Source organism: Oncorhynchus keta, chromosome 4 (assembly GCF_023373465.1).
Source record: "Oncorhynchus keta strain PuntledgeMale-10-30-2019 chromosome 4, Oket_V2, whole genome shotgun sequence".
NCBI classification, from domain to species: Eukaryota; Metazoa; Chordata; class Actinopteri; order Salmoniformes; family Salmonidae; genus Oncorhynchus; species Oncorhynchus keta.
Genome location: NC_068424.1, coordinates 34,532,808 through 34,552,828, shown reverse-complemented (window position 1 = coordinate 34,552,828; position 20,021 = coordinate 34,532,808). Strand labels below are relative to the sequence as shown.

Sequence of the window (20,021 nt, the reverse complement as noted above, 5' to 3'; positions counted from 1 at the left end):
AGTTAATACATTTTAGAATCACCTTTGCCAGCAATTACAACTGTGACTATTGTGGGTAAGTCTCTAAGAGTATTCCATACCTGGATTGTGCAACATTTGCCCATTATGCTTTTCAAAATTCGTCAAGCTCTGTCAAATTGATTGTTGATCATTGATAGACAACCATTTTCAGGTCTTGCCATTGATTTTCAAGTAGATTTAAGTCAAAACTGTAACTCGGACACTCAGGAACATTCACTGTTTTCTTGGTAAGAAACTCCAGTGTAAATTTGGCCTTGTGTTTTAGGTTATTGTCCTGCTAAAGGGTGAATTAATCTCCCAGGGTCTGGTGGAAAGCAGTCTGAACCAGGTTTTCCTCTAGGATTTAGATTGTGCTGAGCTTTATTGCATTTATTTTTTATCCTGAAAAACTCCCCAGTCCTAAACGATTAAAAGCATACCCATGAAAAGCATACCCATATCATGATGCAGCCACCACCATGCTTGAAAATATGAAGAGTGGTACTGTCCTCAGTGTTGTATTGTATTTGCCCCAAACATAACACTTTGTATTCAAGTCAAAAAGTTAATTGCTTTGACACATTTTTTACAGTATTACTTTAGTGTCTTATTCCAAACGGGATGCATGTTTTGGAATATTTGTATTTTGTACAGGTTTCTTTCTTTTCACTCTGTCAATTAGGTTAGTATTGTGGAGTAACTACAATGTTGTTGATCCATCCTCATTTTTATCCTATCACACCATTGAACTCTGTAGCTGTTTTAAAGTCACCATTGGCCTCATTGTGAAATCCCTAAGCGGCTTCCGTCCTCTCTGGCAACTGAGTTAGGAAGGACACCTGTATTTTTGTAGTGACTGGGTGTATTAATACACCATCCAAAGTGTAATTAATAACTTCACCATGCTCAAAGGGATAAGCTTTTTTTGACTGAGGGACATTACAGATAGTTGGGGGTACCGAAAATGAGGTTAAACAATATTACTCCATGCGACTTATTATGTAACTCATTAAGCAGATTTTTACTCCTTAACTTATTTAGGCTTGACATAACAAATACTTATTGACTCAAGACATTTAACATTTTCATTTTGAATTAATTTGTTTTAAAAAAGAATGAAAAACTGTATTCCACTTTGACATTATGAGGTATTGTGTGTAGACCAGCGCCAAAACCAATCGTAATGTAATCAATTTTAAATTCAGGCTGTAACACAACAAAATGTGTAAAAAAGTAAAGGTGTGTAAATAACTTACTTTCTGAGGGCACAGTATTTACCTAAACTACCTCGTACCTCTGCACATTGATCTGGTACTGGTACTCCCTGTATAATATATAGGTCCATTATTGTGTAATTAATCATTTGTATTTTTACTCTGCATCCTTGGGAAAGGTTCAAAGCAAGGATTTCACAGTAAAGTCTACACCAGCTGTATTCGGTGCATGTGACAAAAAAGTATTTTAATTTCATTTAAAAAATCCATGTAAATATAGCTAGCTATGTATAACGTTATAGTTTGAGATCTGGGCATGGACCCACTGCACTGCAGTACCTCCACAGACCACTTTGAGAAGTCCTGTTGTGGAGAACACAATCATGAGCTTTGGAAACCTTTCATCATCATTGTAGAGTTGAACAATACAACTTAGCTAGGTATCTCCCAACAATGATAACTCACCTGCAGAACAGTTGTGTCACAGATACGTTATTGGATGGAACTGGATTCTGTACCTAGCTAGCTACCGTTAGCTAGCCACCTTTATTTAGTAACCTTGTCCTCTTCTTTGACTAGCTAGCTAAATAACTGAACTGGGTAGGCTACACAAGTCTATAAGCATGAACACTATCTGGCTTGACTGGCTAACAATATTTTACAATTGTATGACCGCTAACTAGCTAAGCTACCAACGAAAATATCAGAAAGCATCAGAAATTCGAAATAGCCAACTCTTCGTGGCACATTCATGTTGCTCATTCTGGCGGGAAAACCATCGCGTGCAACCCGAACCATGCTCTGGCTGCCTCATGTTATCGTGTCATCACAAAAGAGTACTCTGCTGCACAATGTTTCATCAAGTGTGTGGTTGCAATGTTTAAAGTCAAAATTGTTATCAGTGCATAGTTCCCTAGGTTATCTAGCCGATGTATAATCAATAGCATTCACTGTAGCCCATACAAAACGCATATACGTTTTTCTTTTTGTTGTTTCTGTATTTGTTGATTTACATTAGACTAAGCGAAAGAGTAGCCTAAATAGCAATTCGTTTAACAGGCTTGCACACAGTAGGAAAGGACAATGCCTTTTTGCACTTCACATTGTTATTTTGTTGCATTTTTTTGTGGCAACATTCCTGGTTTGAAGCAATTTACATACACAACGCACAGGTGGAAATGCATACCCATGTTATTGCGTGAGAGATAGGTTTATCCGGATGAACTTTTGTCAACCTTAGCCGAGTCACCCTGCGTGCTATTTTGTCAGGGACAGACTGACATCGAGTACACCAATAAGAGCGCCTCAGAATGAAAAGGAAATATTAAAATAACCAATCACCGCATTCATGGGCAAGTCTGGGGGAGCTTCCTGGTGCGTGCCAGGAATTACATAGAAATCTCTGAACTCACTTTGTCATCTAGACTAAATGTCGTTACCTGTGTACTTGTGCATAGTCACTGCATCGAATTATTTGTAAGATTGGAACATAATTCTTTCCTGGATTCACATTAGGTGTATTTATTGAAAATATAAATGGAGGATAAAGGGGAGAACGGACAAGCTGTAAAATACTACCGACTGTCAGAAATCGAGGAACAGAATACGTTCAAGAGTACATGGATTATAATCAACTTTAACGTCTACGATGTCACCAAATTTCTGGAAGAGGTGAGAAAGTTAGGCTACACGAATGGTTCATATTATAGCCCATCAAATGTTACTTGATTTAGGCTAATGTCCATATGGCAACAGTCAACTAAACCAGTGTTTCTCAAGCTGAGGACCAGTTTTTCTCAGCAATCATCCAAGGCTTAATTTCATATAGGCCTACGATTGTGTGAACATCACATATGTGAGGATAGTAACGTCACATTGTAGCATGAATACCTATCGGACCATTCTCTAGCAATCAAACTTGCTGAGGGTTTGTAGCATTTTGGTTCCCGGTAGCCAGCAGATTAAGACCCTACCATTACGCTTGTTTACACTGAGCTGCACTGGTGTCGGAACGCAATCACTGTTACATTAAGACACTGTGGAGCCAGCGCTGGATGTGGGTCGGAAAACGTACCCCAATGCAGGGATGGGATGTGCCACTGTACTCCAAATTGTACCGTTATCCACACTGATACATTGAGAAGATTTAAATACTGCTAGTTGTCCCAGTAAACTGCCCTTTTTGTCCTCATGCTAACTAGCAGTAGCCACATGGAATGGCACTTGCAGTGAACAACAAAGGAGCTGATTAGCTGACACTGCCATTCCTAAATGGCTACTTGTAGCTAGCATGAGGACGAAAAGGTGTTTCCAGGAAAACTAACAGTATTTCAATCTTCCCTATGTATAACATTTTAAGTTTTTCACAGATTAAATGTCTAGGATTATAGGGTTTCCAAATGGACTGTTATAAATTGGTTCATAGCACATTGCCATAATCAACTAAATTTACACAAATATGATTGGTCTAAGTCAGCTGTAGGGTTTTAAGAAGGTATCTTAAAAACTGTTTATAGTGGAATGTGGGGAATCCTTATTTAGCCCAATGACACGCAGTCAATAGGTCAAGCATGACAAATCTTACTGTTCCATTATTAAATATTTGAACCTGTTATACAGTCTCCAAATGTAGGTGAGTGTTCTAGACTTTTTATGTTTCTGTATTATGCAAAAAAATACTATGTTTACATAATTGCTTCCGGTCCTCTCCTTTCCCAATTGTCCATTTAGCTACAGTTTAACATTAGCATGGTTGAGAATTAAACAGTGATATGCCCTCAATAAGCCTAAATTGCTTGAAAAGAACTACTCTGACATGTACAGTATATTACAGCACCCAGGTGGAGAGGAGGTCTTGAGGGAACAGGGGGGCGGCGATGCCACGGAGAGCTTTGAAGACGTCGGGCACTCATCGGATGCCAAGGAGATGGCTGCCAACATGGTCATTGGAGAACTGCATCCAGTAAGCACTCTTCATGTTTCAAATATGCCTTTTAAAAGCTTTACCTAACTTTTGTCTCTGGCAATCAGAAACAGGGGTTCTACTGAGTGTTATTGTAGTATCCCAAAACATGGTGTTATTTGGTCATGGGGAAGAGAGGTATGTTTAGGGTACTACAGTGTAAATGCTCTAATTTGACATTACTACAGTATACTAACAACCTGTATACAAAACTCTTTTTAGCACTTGCGGTACTGGTTGCACTATTATTGAACTGGTAGTGTTTGTCTTAATGAATTCCAAAAGTAATTCATAGGTTGTTATTGTTTCTAAGTAAGTACCCGTCATCTTCTTTACCGTAAAATTAAGTTGTATAGGTTTCAGAGTTAGCAGGCAAATTCTTCTCTCTTTTGAGGCATGAGACTGGATTGTTAGAGTACAATATGCTATTGTGGTTGTGTTGGTATCCGCCCTGTTGTGTTCATTGAATATAAGCATACTGACATTGGCTATCCTTCCATTCTCTATTTGTCATCTTGATTGAAGGCATATGACCAAGATGTTGTGTAGGATGTTTCAGTGGTCCCATTGTCCTGCTATGGCAATGATATGGAAGAGACCTCTTAATTTTCATTTGGTATATTTGTTGAATAATGAATCATTCTGGTTTCAGTTGGCTGATGTGACACTCAATAGCTCTACATTTTGTCTGTTTTTGTGAACTGCTTTGCTGCAGTGTATAGAAATAATTTAGTTCTCAACCTTCATCAGGGTTGCAAAGGGTCTGAACTTTTCTGTACATTGCCTGAATTTCTCTGGAAATGTTCCTTGGTAAGTTAAGACTTGGGAATTTTGCTTAAATTCATCAAAAAATTTAGCTTATAGCCGTGAACCTTTTTTATGGGATTTACATAAGGCAATTCTATGTCTTGTGGCATATTTTGGTTAAACAATCCCCAATTCAATGGAATTGCAAACCTCTGCATGCACAGTGCATTCTTCCATCACATGTACAGCTGATTCTCAAGATCTTGCACACTAATGAGATGCTATTGAGCCCACACTACACACTGTGTGAGCCAAGGACTACATGTTTTCTGGTAAGTTTTGATTACAATACTAGGTGGGATGGAAATATTTTATATGACATACATGATTTTTTGTTAACTAGTAAATAGTGGCCTACAGTAAAGTGTGTTTAAATAATTTCTAACTTGTTAACAATTTCTGCTAGTTTTCACTACCATGTGGGTTTTAGCTTGCTTGAGCCTGCTAACTGATGAGTGTTAATTCACCTGTTTCCATACATGTTTCATTTTAAAACATTTATCTTACGAAGGAGTTGTTTAATCTAACTGCTTAATTATCTGTACATGGAATTCTATATATTTTTTTGGACTTCTTCTCATCTTTACAGGAAAATGCCACAAGCACTATCTGATGTGTGGAGACATTTCACTGCAGCTAATGTAGAAGGAAAAGCTGTGTACATTTGCAAATACTTTGCCAAATCATATGTGAAGAATTCAACAAAGATTCAGAATCATCTGGCCAAGTGCATAAAGTTCCCTCAGCGCTCACAACAAGCAACCTCAACTTTTATTCGAGGTGAAAATGATGAATCAGACACCTTATCGATAGTAACAGCTCATGGTCCTCCTGGAATCAGAGGAAGGAACGTAATCAGAGAAATGCTGATTAATGTCTGGTTCGCCTCTGATGCTCATAGTCAATGTGCATTAGAAGAGATTTCTGGATGTTATTCGCCCAGCGTACACCCCTCCAACAAGACATGCTTTATCTACTAATTTGCTGGATGCAGAGTTCAACAGAGTTCAAGTGAAGGTTAAGCAAATCATAGAGAAAGCAGAATGTATTGCAATAATCTCTGATGGGTGGTTGAAGGTTCGTGGGTAAGGAATAATTAACTACATCATCTCCACCTATCAACCAGTATTCTACAAGAGCACAAACACAAGGGACAACAGACACACCAGTCTCTACTTTGCAGATGAGCTGAAGGCAGTCAATGACCTTGGAACACAGAAGGATTTGCACTGGTGACAGGCTGCTATGAACATGAATGCTACTTGGTCTAAAGTGGAGGAGTCCTACCCTCACATCACACCCATTGGCTGTGCTGCTCATGCATTGAATCTGCTCCTCAAAGGCATCATGGCACTGAAAACAATGGATACACTCTACAAGAGAGCCAAGGAAATGGTTAGGTATGTGAAGAGTCATCAAGTTATAGCAACAATCTACCTCACCAAGCAAAGTGAAAATAATAAGAGCACCACATTGAAGCTTCCCAACAACACCCGTTGGGGTGGTGTTGTCATCATGTTTGACAGTCTCCTGGAGGGGAAGGAGTCTCTCCAAGAAATGGCCATATGACAGTCTGCCGATATGGACAGCCCCATCAAGAGGATCCTCCTGGATGGTGTATTTTGGGAGAGAGTGGTAAGCAGCTTGAAACCTACAGCAGTAGCCATTGCACAGATTGAGGGACACAATGCCATCCTGTCTGATGTTCAGACTCTGCTTGCAGATGTAAGAGAATAAATCCATACTGCCCTACCCACTTCACTGTTTCTCCAAGCAGAGGAAACTGCATTTCTGAAATACATCAAAAAGCATGAAGACCTCTGCCTGAAGCCCATACACACATGCCTGAAGCCCATACACGTACATGTTTGGACCCCAAGTATGCTGGCAAGAGCATCCTGTCTGGTGCGGAGATCATCACTACCGTGTTTTGCCACCTTGGCCTGAATGAGGGCAAGGTTCTTGGCAGTCTTTGGGATGGAGATGCAATATGGCAGTCGTGCCAACATATTTCCTCAGCCACCTGGTGGAAGGGACTTTGTGGATCTGAGGTTCTTTCCCCTGTTGCCTCCATCATCCTCCAAATCCCACCAACATCAGCTGCCTCAGAACGCAACTGGTCCTTGTTTTGGAACACACACACACACCAAAGCACGCAACAGGCTGACCAATACAAGGGTTGAATAATTGGTGGCCATCTGGGCAAACTTGAGGCTTTTTGAGCCTGACAACGAGCCATCCTCAACAAGGTTGTAAAGTGACAGTGAAGATGAGGCCTCAGTCTGATGTTCAAGAGGTGAACATTGAGGAGGTCCAGGAGAAGACATGGAAACCTGAGAGGAAGACAACCAAAGCTTTAGTTTCTAGACTATCATTTTACAGATGTATGTTGAAAATGTTTTTGGGAGATGCGATGGATGATTGGGGATCATTCAATATTTCCTTTCTTTTGTTGTTCAGTGAAGTCATTCCATGTGAAGAGTTAACTCATTTAATTAAAGATAAATTCCTAACTAAATTGTTTTGTTTTTTATTTCTATTGGAAGGATTTAATTATTTGCAATTATGTCTACTTATGATAAGGTAAAAGGTTTATGTTTCTGTCTCCATATGATTTGGTAAATATATCCCATGCAAAACAATCTACATTTAAATGATATTAATATTAATTTGCATATATTCCCATTAATTCCCACAGAAAATTTCCACCTCTGAATATTCCCCAAAATGTGCAACCCTAGCCTTCATCCACATCTAGTGTAATCTAAAGGGGAAGGATGGCCTGGTCTTGTTTTTTTTATGCCTGCCAACTCATAGCATAATAAACAACCTCTCCCTCTCTTCCTTCCTCTCTCTTGTGTAGGATGATCGGCCAAAGATGGCCAAACCTTCAGTAAGTTAAACAACGATCTCAAATGTGAAAAGTTACACTACTCAAATTTAAGCACACATAGTAAGGCGTGACCATATGTTTTTGATCCGATGATAATAAGTCACCGACATTTCGATGGCAAGCTGCCTTCATCCAGGTTTATTTTCAAAACTGTAGTTCACATGTACAGTACATATAAAACAATATAATGAATCATAAAGATAGGTTTACTCAAAGATAGAGATATCCATGTAAAGATTTGTGAGGTCTTATAGACTTTCCTTTTCTAACAGGTGTCACTTGCCACCACAATCGAGGAAACCTCAAGGTATGTAGGCACCCCTGATGCCATTTTCATATTCTTGGTTTTGAATCGGGTTGAAACAAAACTGATTTAAAATCAGAATTTATTTGAGCAAGTTTGCATCTGCATGAGCTCGGGATATTTTCTACATTGTAGAATTATAGTGAAGGCATCAAAACTATAAAATAACACATGGAATCATGTAATAACCAAAAATGTGTTAAACAAGATTTTAGATTCTTCAGATTAGCCACCATTTGCCTTGACTGCTTTGCACACTCTTGGCATTCTCTCAACCAGCTTCATGAGGTAGTCACCTGGAATGCATTTCAATTAACAGGTGTGCCTTGTTAATGTGTGGGTTTGATGCATTTGAGCCAATCAGTTGTGTTGTGACAAGGTAGGAGGGGTACACAAAAGATAACCCAATTTGGTAAAATACCAAGTCCATATTATGGCAAGAACAGCTCAAATAAGCAAAGAGAAACAACAGTCCATCAATACTTTAAGACATGAAGGTCAGTCAATCTGGGAAAATTAAAAGAACTTTGAAAGTTTTTTCAAGTGCAGTCGTAAAAACCATCAAGCGCTATAATGAAACTGGCTCTCATGAGGACCGCCACAGGATAGGAAGACCCATAGTTACCTTTGCTGCAGAGGATAAGTTCATTAGAGTTACCAGCCTCAGAAATTGCAGCCCAAATAAATGCTTCACAGATTTCAAGTAACATGCACATGTCAACATCAACTGTTCAGAGGAGACTGCGTGAATCAGGCCTTCATGGTCAAATTTCTGCAAAGAAACCACTACAAAAGGGCACCAATAAGAAGAAGAGACTTGCTTAGGTCAAGAAACATGATCAATGGACATTAGACCGGTGGAAATGTATCCTTTGGTCTGATGAGTCCAAATGTGAGAACTTCAAGACTGTTGGAAAAGCATTTCTTATGAAGCTGGTTGAGAGAATGCTACTTTGAAGAATCTAAAATTCAAAACTTTTTTTTGGTCCCTACATGATTCCATATGTGTCATTTCATAGTTTTGATGTCTTCACTATTATTCTACAATGCAGAATACATTGAGTGTGGCCAAACGTTTTACTGATTCAGATTTTTCAAGTGCAGGTTGGCAGAACTATTGTTTGCTATTCTATGACATTAATGTTCATCATTTTTGTACCGTTTCAGCTGTCCGTTTTACTGATGTACTGTATCTGAGTTCTTGTTCTTCCTCTACCCTCAACAGTTGGTGGACAAACTGGTTGATCCCCTGTTTGGCCGCGGCAGTTATCACAGTTATGTACCGTATGTACACGTCTGTGGAGCAGTGACCGTGCCACCGGTCCATCACCTTTCCCAATCAAATGTAAATCACAATCACTGGCTACAAAATGACCGCTACAGAGTCTGCATTTGACCCCCGAGAAACCACTGCTAGTTTTGGGGGGGATTTGCACAGCTCATATGCAGCATTGCAATATCCACGATTCATTTAATGTTTTTCATCCAATCACTCGGCATTCATGATAATGAAGGCATATACTTTTGTTATTGTGTTAATCTTGCTTTTCCTCTCCTGATTTACATATTGATATTTTAGACAGATTAACATGAATGTATTCAGAATGTAAAATTGTTATGTTATTGTAATATCTTACGATTCACTATTACTCGAACGTACTGTAATAACCCTGTGATTGAATCTGAAAATGGCAGTTTAGCTTAAAAGAGCAGGCTACATCTTACCTGTGCATAGTTAGACTGAATTTAACTTCATTTTGGAACGGAACTAATGAGTCTGCAGCTCAACCCACTGCCATTTAAATTCAAAGGCTCGGGTTACATAATATTTTGCATTAGCTGTCTTGTTTTAATCAATATGCATATAGCAAGAGACATGCTTTAAATTGCACAATGTATGTCAGTAGAGTACTGTGTGCATAATATATGCTATAAAGAGTGAATGAGTTCAATATGCAAAACTGTAGACCCAATGGTCCCACATTTCTGGTGCCATTGGTATCAACATTCCATAGACCAAGTAGGCCAAAAGCTTGCATTGTGCAACAACTAAGTGGGGATTAAGTTGACCCCATGTGACTTTCCTTGAACCATACAATGTGTTTTTTGAAATGGAAAATATCCTGGTTGTCCCTACTTGCTGCTAATGTGTGTAAGAAGCTCACCACTGAATTCTCTCATCGACAGTCCAATCAAATGTAATTGTACAGTGGCCATTTTAGTTTTTTTCAATAAAATGATTAATAAAAGTGTTACAGTTGTCTAATTTGACCATAAACAATTGTGCAGTGGTACACAGTGGGTATTAAACCATCAAAGTATGCTAATTTGTCACATGCCTAACTTTATCACACTGATTAAATATTATTTTTGCAAAACCAACCTCTGTGCAGGCTCATTATACTGTTAAGTTTGTACTTGTAGATTGTGATAGAGCACCATCTACTGGATAAAAAGTTGCTGTGATGAGAAAAGCCAACACCTAGGATTTTGCTTGTCATCAGGAAATCTTTGGTTGTTCACGCAATCTCACTTGTGTCAGTGGTTGTAAAAGCTAATACAGCTTTTTTGAATGTGTTTTATATCTTTTTTTGCTTTATGGAGCTAGTGATAGGCCTAGATTTGAATAAGGGGGAGACCGAGAGAGAGAGGTACAACTTTTCACTTTCATAGTCTGGATGAAACATTAACCTAAGAAGTACTGGCAAACATTGAAGCACTTGATATAATCTACACAGAGACACAAAATAGGCCACAAAATAACAGTACATACTAGATGCCGTTGATGTTAACAGATATCCCCACTTGCTTGAACAAATATGGTGAGGAAATCTAACAAAAAGTTAACCAAATGTCGTAGGTATGATGTGCGTGCAGCTGACCTCTATTGATTTTGTTAGAGGTTTTGTCTACTGTGACGCAACTGGAACTAAAGTAGGCTATCACTTATGCAATTATGTTGTTTTGTTGGCTTAAATAACAGCCATGATCTTTTATCAGAGTAAAAACAATTGGTAACACTTAATTTTAAGGGGTACTTATTACAGTGTAATTACATATGTAATTACACTAACAAGTATTGTAGTTAACTGTAATAACTGATATTCACACTCAACAGGTAACTGATTGTAATTGCAGTCTGTAATTACAGAGGTGTTCTTGTTACAAATGGGCATATTTCCACTAAATTCACCAATTTAGTTTATTCTAAGCTGCATCTGATTCACTCTTGTGGACAGATGGGCTGGGTATCCGAGATTGCAAAGATTGGAGGCTCAATGGGCGCTAATTGGATCCCCAGACAGATTCATGTAAGATTATCCCTGTTCCGTTTGCTTCTGTTTAAGAAACATTTTTCAACAGAATTGGTGGAATTAATACACCCCTGATCACAAGCAAACAGGTCACTTTCATAGCAGCCACATAAAAACAGTGTGATCACTTTGCTCGTTGTATATATATATACAGTGGGGCAAAAAAGTTTTTAGTCAGCCACCAGTTGTGCAAGTTCTCCCACTTAAAAAGATGAGAGGCCTGTAATTTTCATCATAGGTACACTTCAACTATGACAGACAAAATGAGTGTCGCCAATATTTAATCTATTTTTACCTCAAAAGGATAACTTTTTAAATGTTTTACTATTTTTGTTTTTATGAAATTCACTGAGGAGGATGGTCCTTTTCTGAGGAGCCTCCACTGCTTGAGGTGTACTTACTTGTGATTATTGTGTACCTACAAAGTACTTTACCCATTCTGACAATCTCATCGTCAGCTTCTGAAAGCGCCATCCAAGTGGGGAAAAACACACTAATACACCACAGAGTACAGATCTGTAATATCTACATAAGTACAAGGTTGTCACTAGTTCTTAAACAGGATTTAGCTATTTAGAGTGAAGTGTAACCTGAGCAATTTCTATATATAATTACTTATTACTCATTACCAAGTGAAAATACCTACAAACAAAAGACAAGCTTCTACTTTCAGTCAACTTTATTGCCACATGTAAACGGACCTTACATTTCTTACAGAATAATAAGGATTTTTATTGTTAGATTCATAATTTGATTAATTAGATTAAGCAAAGATACAGTGCATTCGGAAACTATTCAGACCCCTTGACTTTTTCCACACTGTTACATTACAGCGTTCTGAAATGGGTTAAATAATTGTGTTTCCTCATCAATCTGCGCAAAATACCCCATAATGACGAAGGTTTTTAGACATTTTTGCTAATTTATTCAAAATAAAAACAGAAATATCTTATTCACATAAATATTCAAACCCTTTGCCATGAGACTCGAAATTGAGCTCAGGTGCATCATGTTTGCATTGATCATCCTTGAGATGTTTCTACAACTTGATTGGAGTCCACCTGTGGTAAATTCAATTGATTGGACATGATTTGGAAAGGCACACACCTGTCTATATAAGGTTGACAGTACATGTCAGAGCAAAAACCAAGTCATGAGGTGAAGGGAATTGTCCGTAGATCTACGAGACAGGATTGTGTCGAGGCACAGATCTGGGGAAGGGTAGCAAAACATTTCTGCAGTATTGAAGGTCCCCAAGCACACAGTGGTTTCCATTATTCTTAAATGGGAGAAGTTTGGAACCACCCTTCCTGGAGTTGGCTGAGCAATTGGGGGAGAAGCGCCTTGGTCAGGGAGGTGACCAAGAACCCAATGGTCACTCTGACATGGCTCCAGAGTTCCTCTGTGGAGATGGGAGAATCTTCCAGAAGGACAACCATCTCTGCAGCACTCCACCAATCAGGCCTTTACAGTAGAGTGGGCCAGACGGAAGCCACTCCTTAGTAAAAAGCACATGACAGCCCGTGTGCAGTTTGCCAAAAGGCACCTAAAGACTCTCAGACCATGAGAAACAAGATTCTCTGGTCTGATGAAACCAAGATAGAACTCTTTGGCCTGAATGCCAAGTGTCACATCTGGAGGAAACCTGGCACCATCCACACAGTGAAGCATGGTGGAGGCAGTATCATGCTGTGGGGATCTTTTTCAGCGGCAGGGACTGGAAGACTAGTCAGAATAGAGGGAAAAATGAACGGAGCATTGTACAGAGAGATCCTTGATGAAAATCTGCTCCACATTGCTCAGGACCTCAGACTGGGGTGAAGGTTCACCTTTCAACTGGACAACGATCCTCAGTACACAGCCTAGACACCGTAGGAGTGACTCCGGGACAAGTCTCTGAATGTCCTTGAGTGGCCCAGCCAGAGCCCGGACTTGAACCCGATCGAACATCTCTGGAGAGACCTGAAAATAGCTGTGCAGCGATGCTCCTCTTCCAACCTGACAGCTTGAGAGGATCTGCAGAGAGAATGGGAGAAACTCCCAAAATACAGGTGTGCCAAGCTTGTAGCATCATACCCCAGAAGACTCGAGGCTGTAATCGCTGCAAAAGGCGCTTCAACAAAGTACTGAGTAAAGGGTCTGAATATTTATGTAAATGTCATATTTCAGTTGAATATTTTTATACATTTGCAAAACGGATGGCACTGTGATAGACGACATCCAATTTGCTGAGTAGAGTGTTGGGGGCAATTTTGTAAATGACATCGCCGAAGTCAAGGATCGGCAGGATAGTCAGTTTTACAAGGATCAAGGATATGTTTGGCAGCATGAGTGTAGCCTATAGCATGGTGAGTAGCCTAGATAGCTGCCTTAATGGGATTGTATTTTTCTTCCCTTTTTAACAATTACAAGTAACAATGGAAATCGACAACTGTGTCTCTGTCTTCAAATGTTTCTTGTAAGCATTTTCCCTTCCTGGACTCTGAGAACTTGTGGGAATCTGTGGTAGAGAAAAAGAATGTATGTTATCGTCATTGTGATTTCTATAGTTTAGGCATATTGCAAGCTATGCCTAACTAGTTGTGTTATCCATCTACCACTAATAGTACTTGTGTTGAGACAAGTAGCCTGCTAGCTAGTTAACATGCTGAGTGTCTCATGTAATACCCTTTGGGCATGGATAGCCTGAGAAATAGGTTCAGGGAAGATAAGACCATATAGCCCAGCTAATGTTAGCTAGCGAGTAGAGACCATAGCCTTTTTGCCAGCTTCAGGTAGCTAGCTACACTGATCAAAAATATAAACGCAACATGCAACAATTTCAAAGATTTTATTAAACTACAGTTGAAATAACGAAATCAGTCAATTGAAATAAATTCATTATACCCTAATCTGGATTTCACATGACTGGGAATACAAATATGCCTGTTGGTCACAGATACATTTAAAAAAGGAAGAGGTGTGTGTCAGAAAACCAGTCAGTATCTGGTGCGACCACACTTTTGTCTCATGCAGCGTGACACACCTTCTTCACATAGAGTTGATCAGGCTGTGGAATGTGATCCCTCTCCTCTTCAATGGCTGTGCAAAGTTGCTGGATATAGGCAGGAACTGGAAACGCGCTCCTGCGCGCTGGGCATGTGAGCTGTTGTTTGTAAACTTGAATTAGGCCACGTTGCAATGACGTGTTACAATGACGCTGAATACAGCAATAGGCAGTTAGTTGTATGATGAGCTTTTAAGTGGGCGTATCACTCTTAAGTGAAAAGTTCCATCGAGAATCTCAACTCCCGGAACTGTTCCGGTGCATATCCATAACGCACGCATTGCCGATATGTCCGATTCAGCCCTCCTGCGTGATTCCAAGCAGTGTTCTCCAAATTCAGGGGGAACCATGCTATCAGGGAGTGAAGATGAGCCAACGGAGAATGGTGATGAGGACTTGGAAGATGGCTTAATCGAACCACCAGAAATGTATAAGAAAGACAGACGAAGGGCGAAATCTCTGCCCGCATACCCGGAGCAGGCTATGCTTTTTGAAGAAATAGCCAATAACGGCCGAAAACGGGTGAAGTTCGCAGACTCCATGGGGCTTGATTTAGCAAGCGTGAAGCACTTCAGCACAGCAGAAGACCCGAAAATCCCTTCCAAGGTTTTGTCGAGATTGCAGAGCTTTCTCCCTCAACCACAGGACCGAGAGTATACAATCGGGGACCTGTGCGTAAACTTTAAATCTACCTTGACCATGAACCGTCTCATCCCAACTTTCAAGATGCCAGTTGAGGCTGATGATTTTGAAACCAAGGTATTGCAGCGGCACGTCCACCTGGAGAAGGTGACCATCACTCAGTTTGACATCCGTGGGCAGATTCGGACGAATACTCAAAACTGTTGCAAGAGGGAAGTTGGTGTGAGGTACACATTCAACGAGTGGCTCTCTTTCGTGAACGCGCAGGCGATACCCATGCATTTCGATGAGAATACAGTCGGTGAGCGCTACACATTTACCATGTACACACCCCCATTCCTAGACCCATCTTCCTCTGTGCACTTCGCCGTGTACACCAGGAATGACCAGGGCGAGTTTTGGGATAACAACCATGGACAAAACTATACCTTGAAGTATCACTGTGCAGATATGCCAACCTACGAGAGCGCAGCATTCCATGCCACCTGAAATTCGCCGTTACGCACGTGCGTAAAGATGGTGTCGCTCAAACAGGTCTCTTATGAAGTTGTTCTCCATCACGTGGATTGATATATACTTTTCAGTGAAGTGAATGTATTTTCTTCTTGCTCTCCGAGACCACCGTTTTGTTACCATGGTGTTCATGAGTTCATCATGATTGTTATGATGTTAGGCCGACTGTACCATCCTTCTTTAAAGTAAAACATGGAGTTGCCAAGTTTGCCTCTGTCCAATTGTGTCTTCTGTTCTAGAATGACATTTAATGACACAAGAATTTACAATAATAGTCGTTAGACTCATTTGCAGTTAGATCTCATTTTCTGAAATGAGGAAGTCAACAAATCAGGACCCATGGATGGACTGATGAACATTTCTCAGCTACACTGCCAATGGGGTCTACACAGACCCGAGACTACACAGACACGGGACCATGCAAAAATACTTTAAATTAGGCATCTTAGGATACATGATACACAGTACATCTCATATCCAAGAGGACTTCACCTGTTCTACATCACATTTGCCTATAATGTCATAAAATCAGGAGAGCTACCTTACTGTGCTGAGTTGTGGATTCAGTTCAGTCATTAATAGGAATTGTGTTGTGTTATTCATTTTCACGATTTTGCTCAAACTTGTGGCACCCTATTTCCTATAGATAGCACTACTTTTGACTAAAGGGAAGGGCTGGTCAAAAGTAGTATACTTTAAAAGGGAATAGTGTACCATTTCAGACATTGCCTTTGATTCAGAGCCCAGAATAATGCAGAGTATGAACATGTGTGATTTATCCAAGTCATAATGCCATCATGGGAAGCAACATCTGTCAAAGAGTTCTCTGCCATGAAATATATGATTTCTTGTTTATACTCCCCTGGGCACAGAGGGATGATTAACGAGCAATCTGTCTGTCATATTAGTGTGCGTGGCTACTCAGTGAACAGCTTGATCAAATGGTCTGATGCAGCAAGTCCATGGAACATGATGCACGAAATGTGTTTACTGCTCTGTAGAGCATTGGTTTCCCAGTGTTGTTAACAGCATTTCTGTCCCAATTACAGCTATGACTGCATTCTATATATTCTACATGTTATGTTTGGGGGTCCTAATAGTCATCAACAACTGCATATTACAAAGCATACATTACACATCTACGTAGCTATAAAGTCATACAATAGGCCCATTACAATATTCTGTAATACAGTTGTTTAATGTAAAACATATATGTTGACATTATGACATCCATACAATTATATAGGATCTGTATATCACCTTATCAAAACTCCTCCACTGCTTTCTCTACAATCAGAACATTCAGAGGGCGTTTGTAATACTGTTGATGGGTATGTGAGCAGCACACGAATGATGCCAGTGATGTTACTGCCCTTGTTTGGCCTGTCATGTAACCTTTAATAAAATACTACATGGTGGCTGTCAGGTTGTTGTCCCATACCTGTCCCCTGACCAAAGTTCAAGAGACAAATCAGCGAATCACGTGGAGCTGTTTACTCTGTCAACAGAGAATGCCTAGTTTCTAGGCTTCAGCTCTGCAGTGATCTCACCGGGCAAGATCCACACAGGCCTGGGTTCAAATACTATTTGAAATCGTTTAGAATAGTTTTAGCACCCAGGTCTGGCGTCCGGACAACATCCATGCTGATGGAGCGTGTACTCGTTCATGTAACTGTTCCGTCGGTCTCAGATTCTTGGGGCTACTGAACTGAATGTAAAAATAGACTATAGACAATGTGAAAATGCAAAAGTTAACCCCAATCTTAAATGGTACATGCATGTATGTTGATGTAACAGTAACATGATATGGTGACATTAATCTTGGGATTCATGCACTGTACATGTCATCAACTGGGCTATTGAATATCGACCAATAAAATAGACCACATTTTCAAATGCAGAATCCTCTTTTTTTTCTTCCAACAGCACATGACATATTGAACATGATTATATACTGTCCTTATCAAGTATCCTTTCATATTATTCAAATGCCATCAGTCCCAGTTGTTTTACAGTGATGCCTCCTGGGTTTAAATACTATTTCAAATCTTTCAAATACTTTTGAGTGTTCGCGCTAGCCTGCCTGGAGTACTAGATGTTTGAGGCTTGCCATTTGGGACTGTTCTATTGGATAAAGTATAAAGTATTTCAAACAGTATTTGAACTCAGATCTCCTCCCCTTGATGTTCATGTATTTCAAATAGGCCTTTGTTGATCACCCTAAAACGCTGATCAGAAGCAGAAAATATATTTAGAGAGGGACCTCTGGGGGAGCTTTCAACTTTGACTCTTATTTGTTGAGTAATATGATCTTTACACCCGTCTCGATCGAGTACTAGGCCACTGCTCATTCAAAACAAACAAAAGGGGCATTTTTTTTATTTAGAACAAGTGGCCTTGTGGGATACATTCACCCTCTTACCCAACCCGGATTTCAAATAGAAAATATCATCCATTTCCATTATTATTGGCCATTGCATATTATTATTCTGCTGGTATAATGTGTTGTGATGCAGATTTAATGCATTATAACACTTATGGTAGAATAATAAGATATGCCATTTAACAGTTGCTTTTATGTAAAGCAACTTAGTCATGCCTGCATACATGTTACGTATGAGTGGCCCCAGCAGGAATCGAACCAATGACCCCTGGTGTTGCAAGTGCCATGCTTTACTGACTGAGTCATGACTGAAGAATAGAGAGACAGTAATTCAATTCAGATATGCATATCTTTAATCCATTTATACACCGTCTTACATGACGACAAATCATTCATAGAATACAGAAATTAAAAGACTGGCAAAAATATAACAAAGAAATCAAGGCTGTCTGTACGCTCTCTGTTGCACTGTTACGGCTCACAAAAGAAACGTGAAAAGCGAAATATACTATGGTGAAGAGAGGGTATATAGTGACCAAGAACAATAGTTATGTAATCGACGCAGGACAGTTGCCCAGTCCGAAATCAACCAACCCCTCACCTCTTCCCTATTCCCACCTCGTAGATCTGTATTATACTTTGAACCTAGTTGCCTCCCACAATGCTTTCCCCCCATATCCATCCAAAGGTTGCGGGAAATTAAGCTTCCGTGTGGAAAGTGAAGTTAGGCTGAGGTTCAGTGCTCCGTCTGCCATGGTCTCTTAGGCATCGTTTCCTATCGTTTTAAGGCAGTCCATTACTGCCCCAATGCCCATCAGAGGCTCCTCTTTGACCCCTACCCCTCAACGATAGTCTTCTGGGTCAGGTACAGCTTACCTATGGTCACCTGTGGAGAGAAACCAAAAGTCCACAATTTGATATGTTGTTCTTCATATTGAGATGTGTTACGGTAAGTTGTGTTGGAAATCTAAACAAATGGGTTGTAAAAACTGGTTGATTTTGTAAATTCACGTCACTTTATAGGGAGCATTTGTGTGCCAGAAAATACTGTAAATACTTGGCTGGTGAGGATGTCAGACAACTAAGACTTCATTTCCCCACAACATTTCAGTGATTCAGATAAATACTGTGGGGGAGACTATGTGTAACAGATCAATATTGAACTGTAACCCTGGGAGCAAAGCTCAGCTCATCCATACTACAAGTTACAACAGTGACCGACAGTATCAATATCTGGTGACCTGTTCTGACAGTCCGCTGTGAAATTGGAATAGACAGTCCGGACTCCTCATGAGTGCACATTAGATACATGTTCAATCTGTTTAAATGTGCTGCCAGTTCAACAGTTCAGATTCAAATGCATTTCTTGCACTTGCATATAATGCACGGATTCATGACAGTCACCAGCTATTGCAAATATCAAGATTCAACTATCATGGTCTATCCTACACACACAGCCTTTGCTGTTAAGTGTTAAGTTGTTCACAGCTTTTAACTCTTATCAGCACTCAGTACACATTTGGCACACACACACACACACACACACACACACACACACACAAACACACACACACAAACACACACACACACACACACACACACACACACACACACACACACACACACACACACACACACACACAAACACACACACACACACACACACACACACACACACACACACACACACACACACACACACACACACACACACACACACACACACACACACACACACACACACACACACACACACACACACACACACACACAAACACACACACACACACACACAAACACACACACACAAAAGAAACTGCTGTATCGACAGAACCAAAGCAGCCCATCCATCTCTCCCCCTTGCAAACACTTTCTTGACTGACACCGGGGCTAAACCTAACATATGGCTTTGGCATTAAAGACACCTCAAAGTGAGTCAAGGA

General features: G+C 40.0%; 3 protein-coding genes across 4 annotated transcripts in view; 2 read left to right on the top strand and 1 right to left on the bottom strand.

Annotated features, from left to right (window-relative positions):
* Positions 1 to 2,449, bottom strand: part of LOC118374366 (uncharacterized protein C18orf63-like) — a 38,049-nt gene extending 35,600 nt beyond the window's left edge. The window contains exon 1 of one of the 2 annotated variants that reach the window (XM_035760768.2): positions 2,401 to 2,449. The gene's annotated coding sequence lies outside the window, so the exon portion shown is untranslated. Of the gene's footprint in view, positions 1 to 1,679; positions 2,365 to 2,400 lie in introns of those variants that run through there. The other variant, XM_035760762.2, reaches the window with a different exon arrangement.
* A 118-nt stretch (positions 2,450 to 2,567) lies between these two features.
* On the top strand, positions 2,568 to 10,432 carry LOC118374381 (cytochrome b5). Its single transcript, XM_035760779.2, has 5 exons — positions 2,568 to 2,885; positions 4,048 to 4,176; positions 7,847 to 7,876; positions 8,149 to 8,183; positions 9,406 to 10,432. Exons 1-5 carry the CDS (start codon positions 2,751 to 2,753, stop codon positions 9,488 to 9,490), a joined length of 414 nt encoding a protein of 137 aa, XP_035616672.1. The 5' UTR covers positions 2,568 to 2,750; the 3' UTR covers positions 9,491 to 10,432.
* A 4,112-nt stretch (positions 10,433 to 14,544) lies between these two features.
* ppp1r3g (protein phosphatase 1 regulatory subunit 3G) lies at positions 14,545 to 17,591 on the top strand. Its single transcript, XM_035760753.2, has one exon. The coding sequence runs from the start codon at positions 14,829 to 14,831 to the stop codon at positions 15,669 to 15,671; it is 843 nt and encodes a 280-aa protein (XP_035616646.1). The 5' UTR covers positions 14,545 to 14,828; the 3' UTR covers positions 15,672 to 17,591.
* The last annotated feature ends 2,430 nt before the right edge of the window (positions 17,592 to 20,021 follow it).

What these genes read in the sequence shown, in the direction of transcription:
- LOC118374381 (XM_035760779.2), top strand. Translation starts at nt 2,751, where the DNA reads ATGGAGGATAAAGGGGAGAACGGACAAGCTGTAAAATACTACCGACTG. An exon ending in TCATTGGAGAACTGCATCCA is followed by an intron (nt 4,177 to 7,846) that starts GTAAGCACTCTT and finishes TCTCTTGTGTAG; the next exon opens with GATGATCGGCCAAAGATGGC. An exon ending in CAAAGATGGCCAAACCTTCA is followed by an intron (nt 7,877 to 8,148) that starts GTAAGTTAAACA and finishes CTTTTCTAACAG; the next exon opens with GTGTCACTTGCCACCACAAT.
- ppp1r3g (XM_035760753.2), top strand. Translation starts at nt 14,829, where the DNA reads ATGTCCGATTCAGCCCTCCTGCGTGATTCCAAGCAGTGTTCTCCAAAT.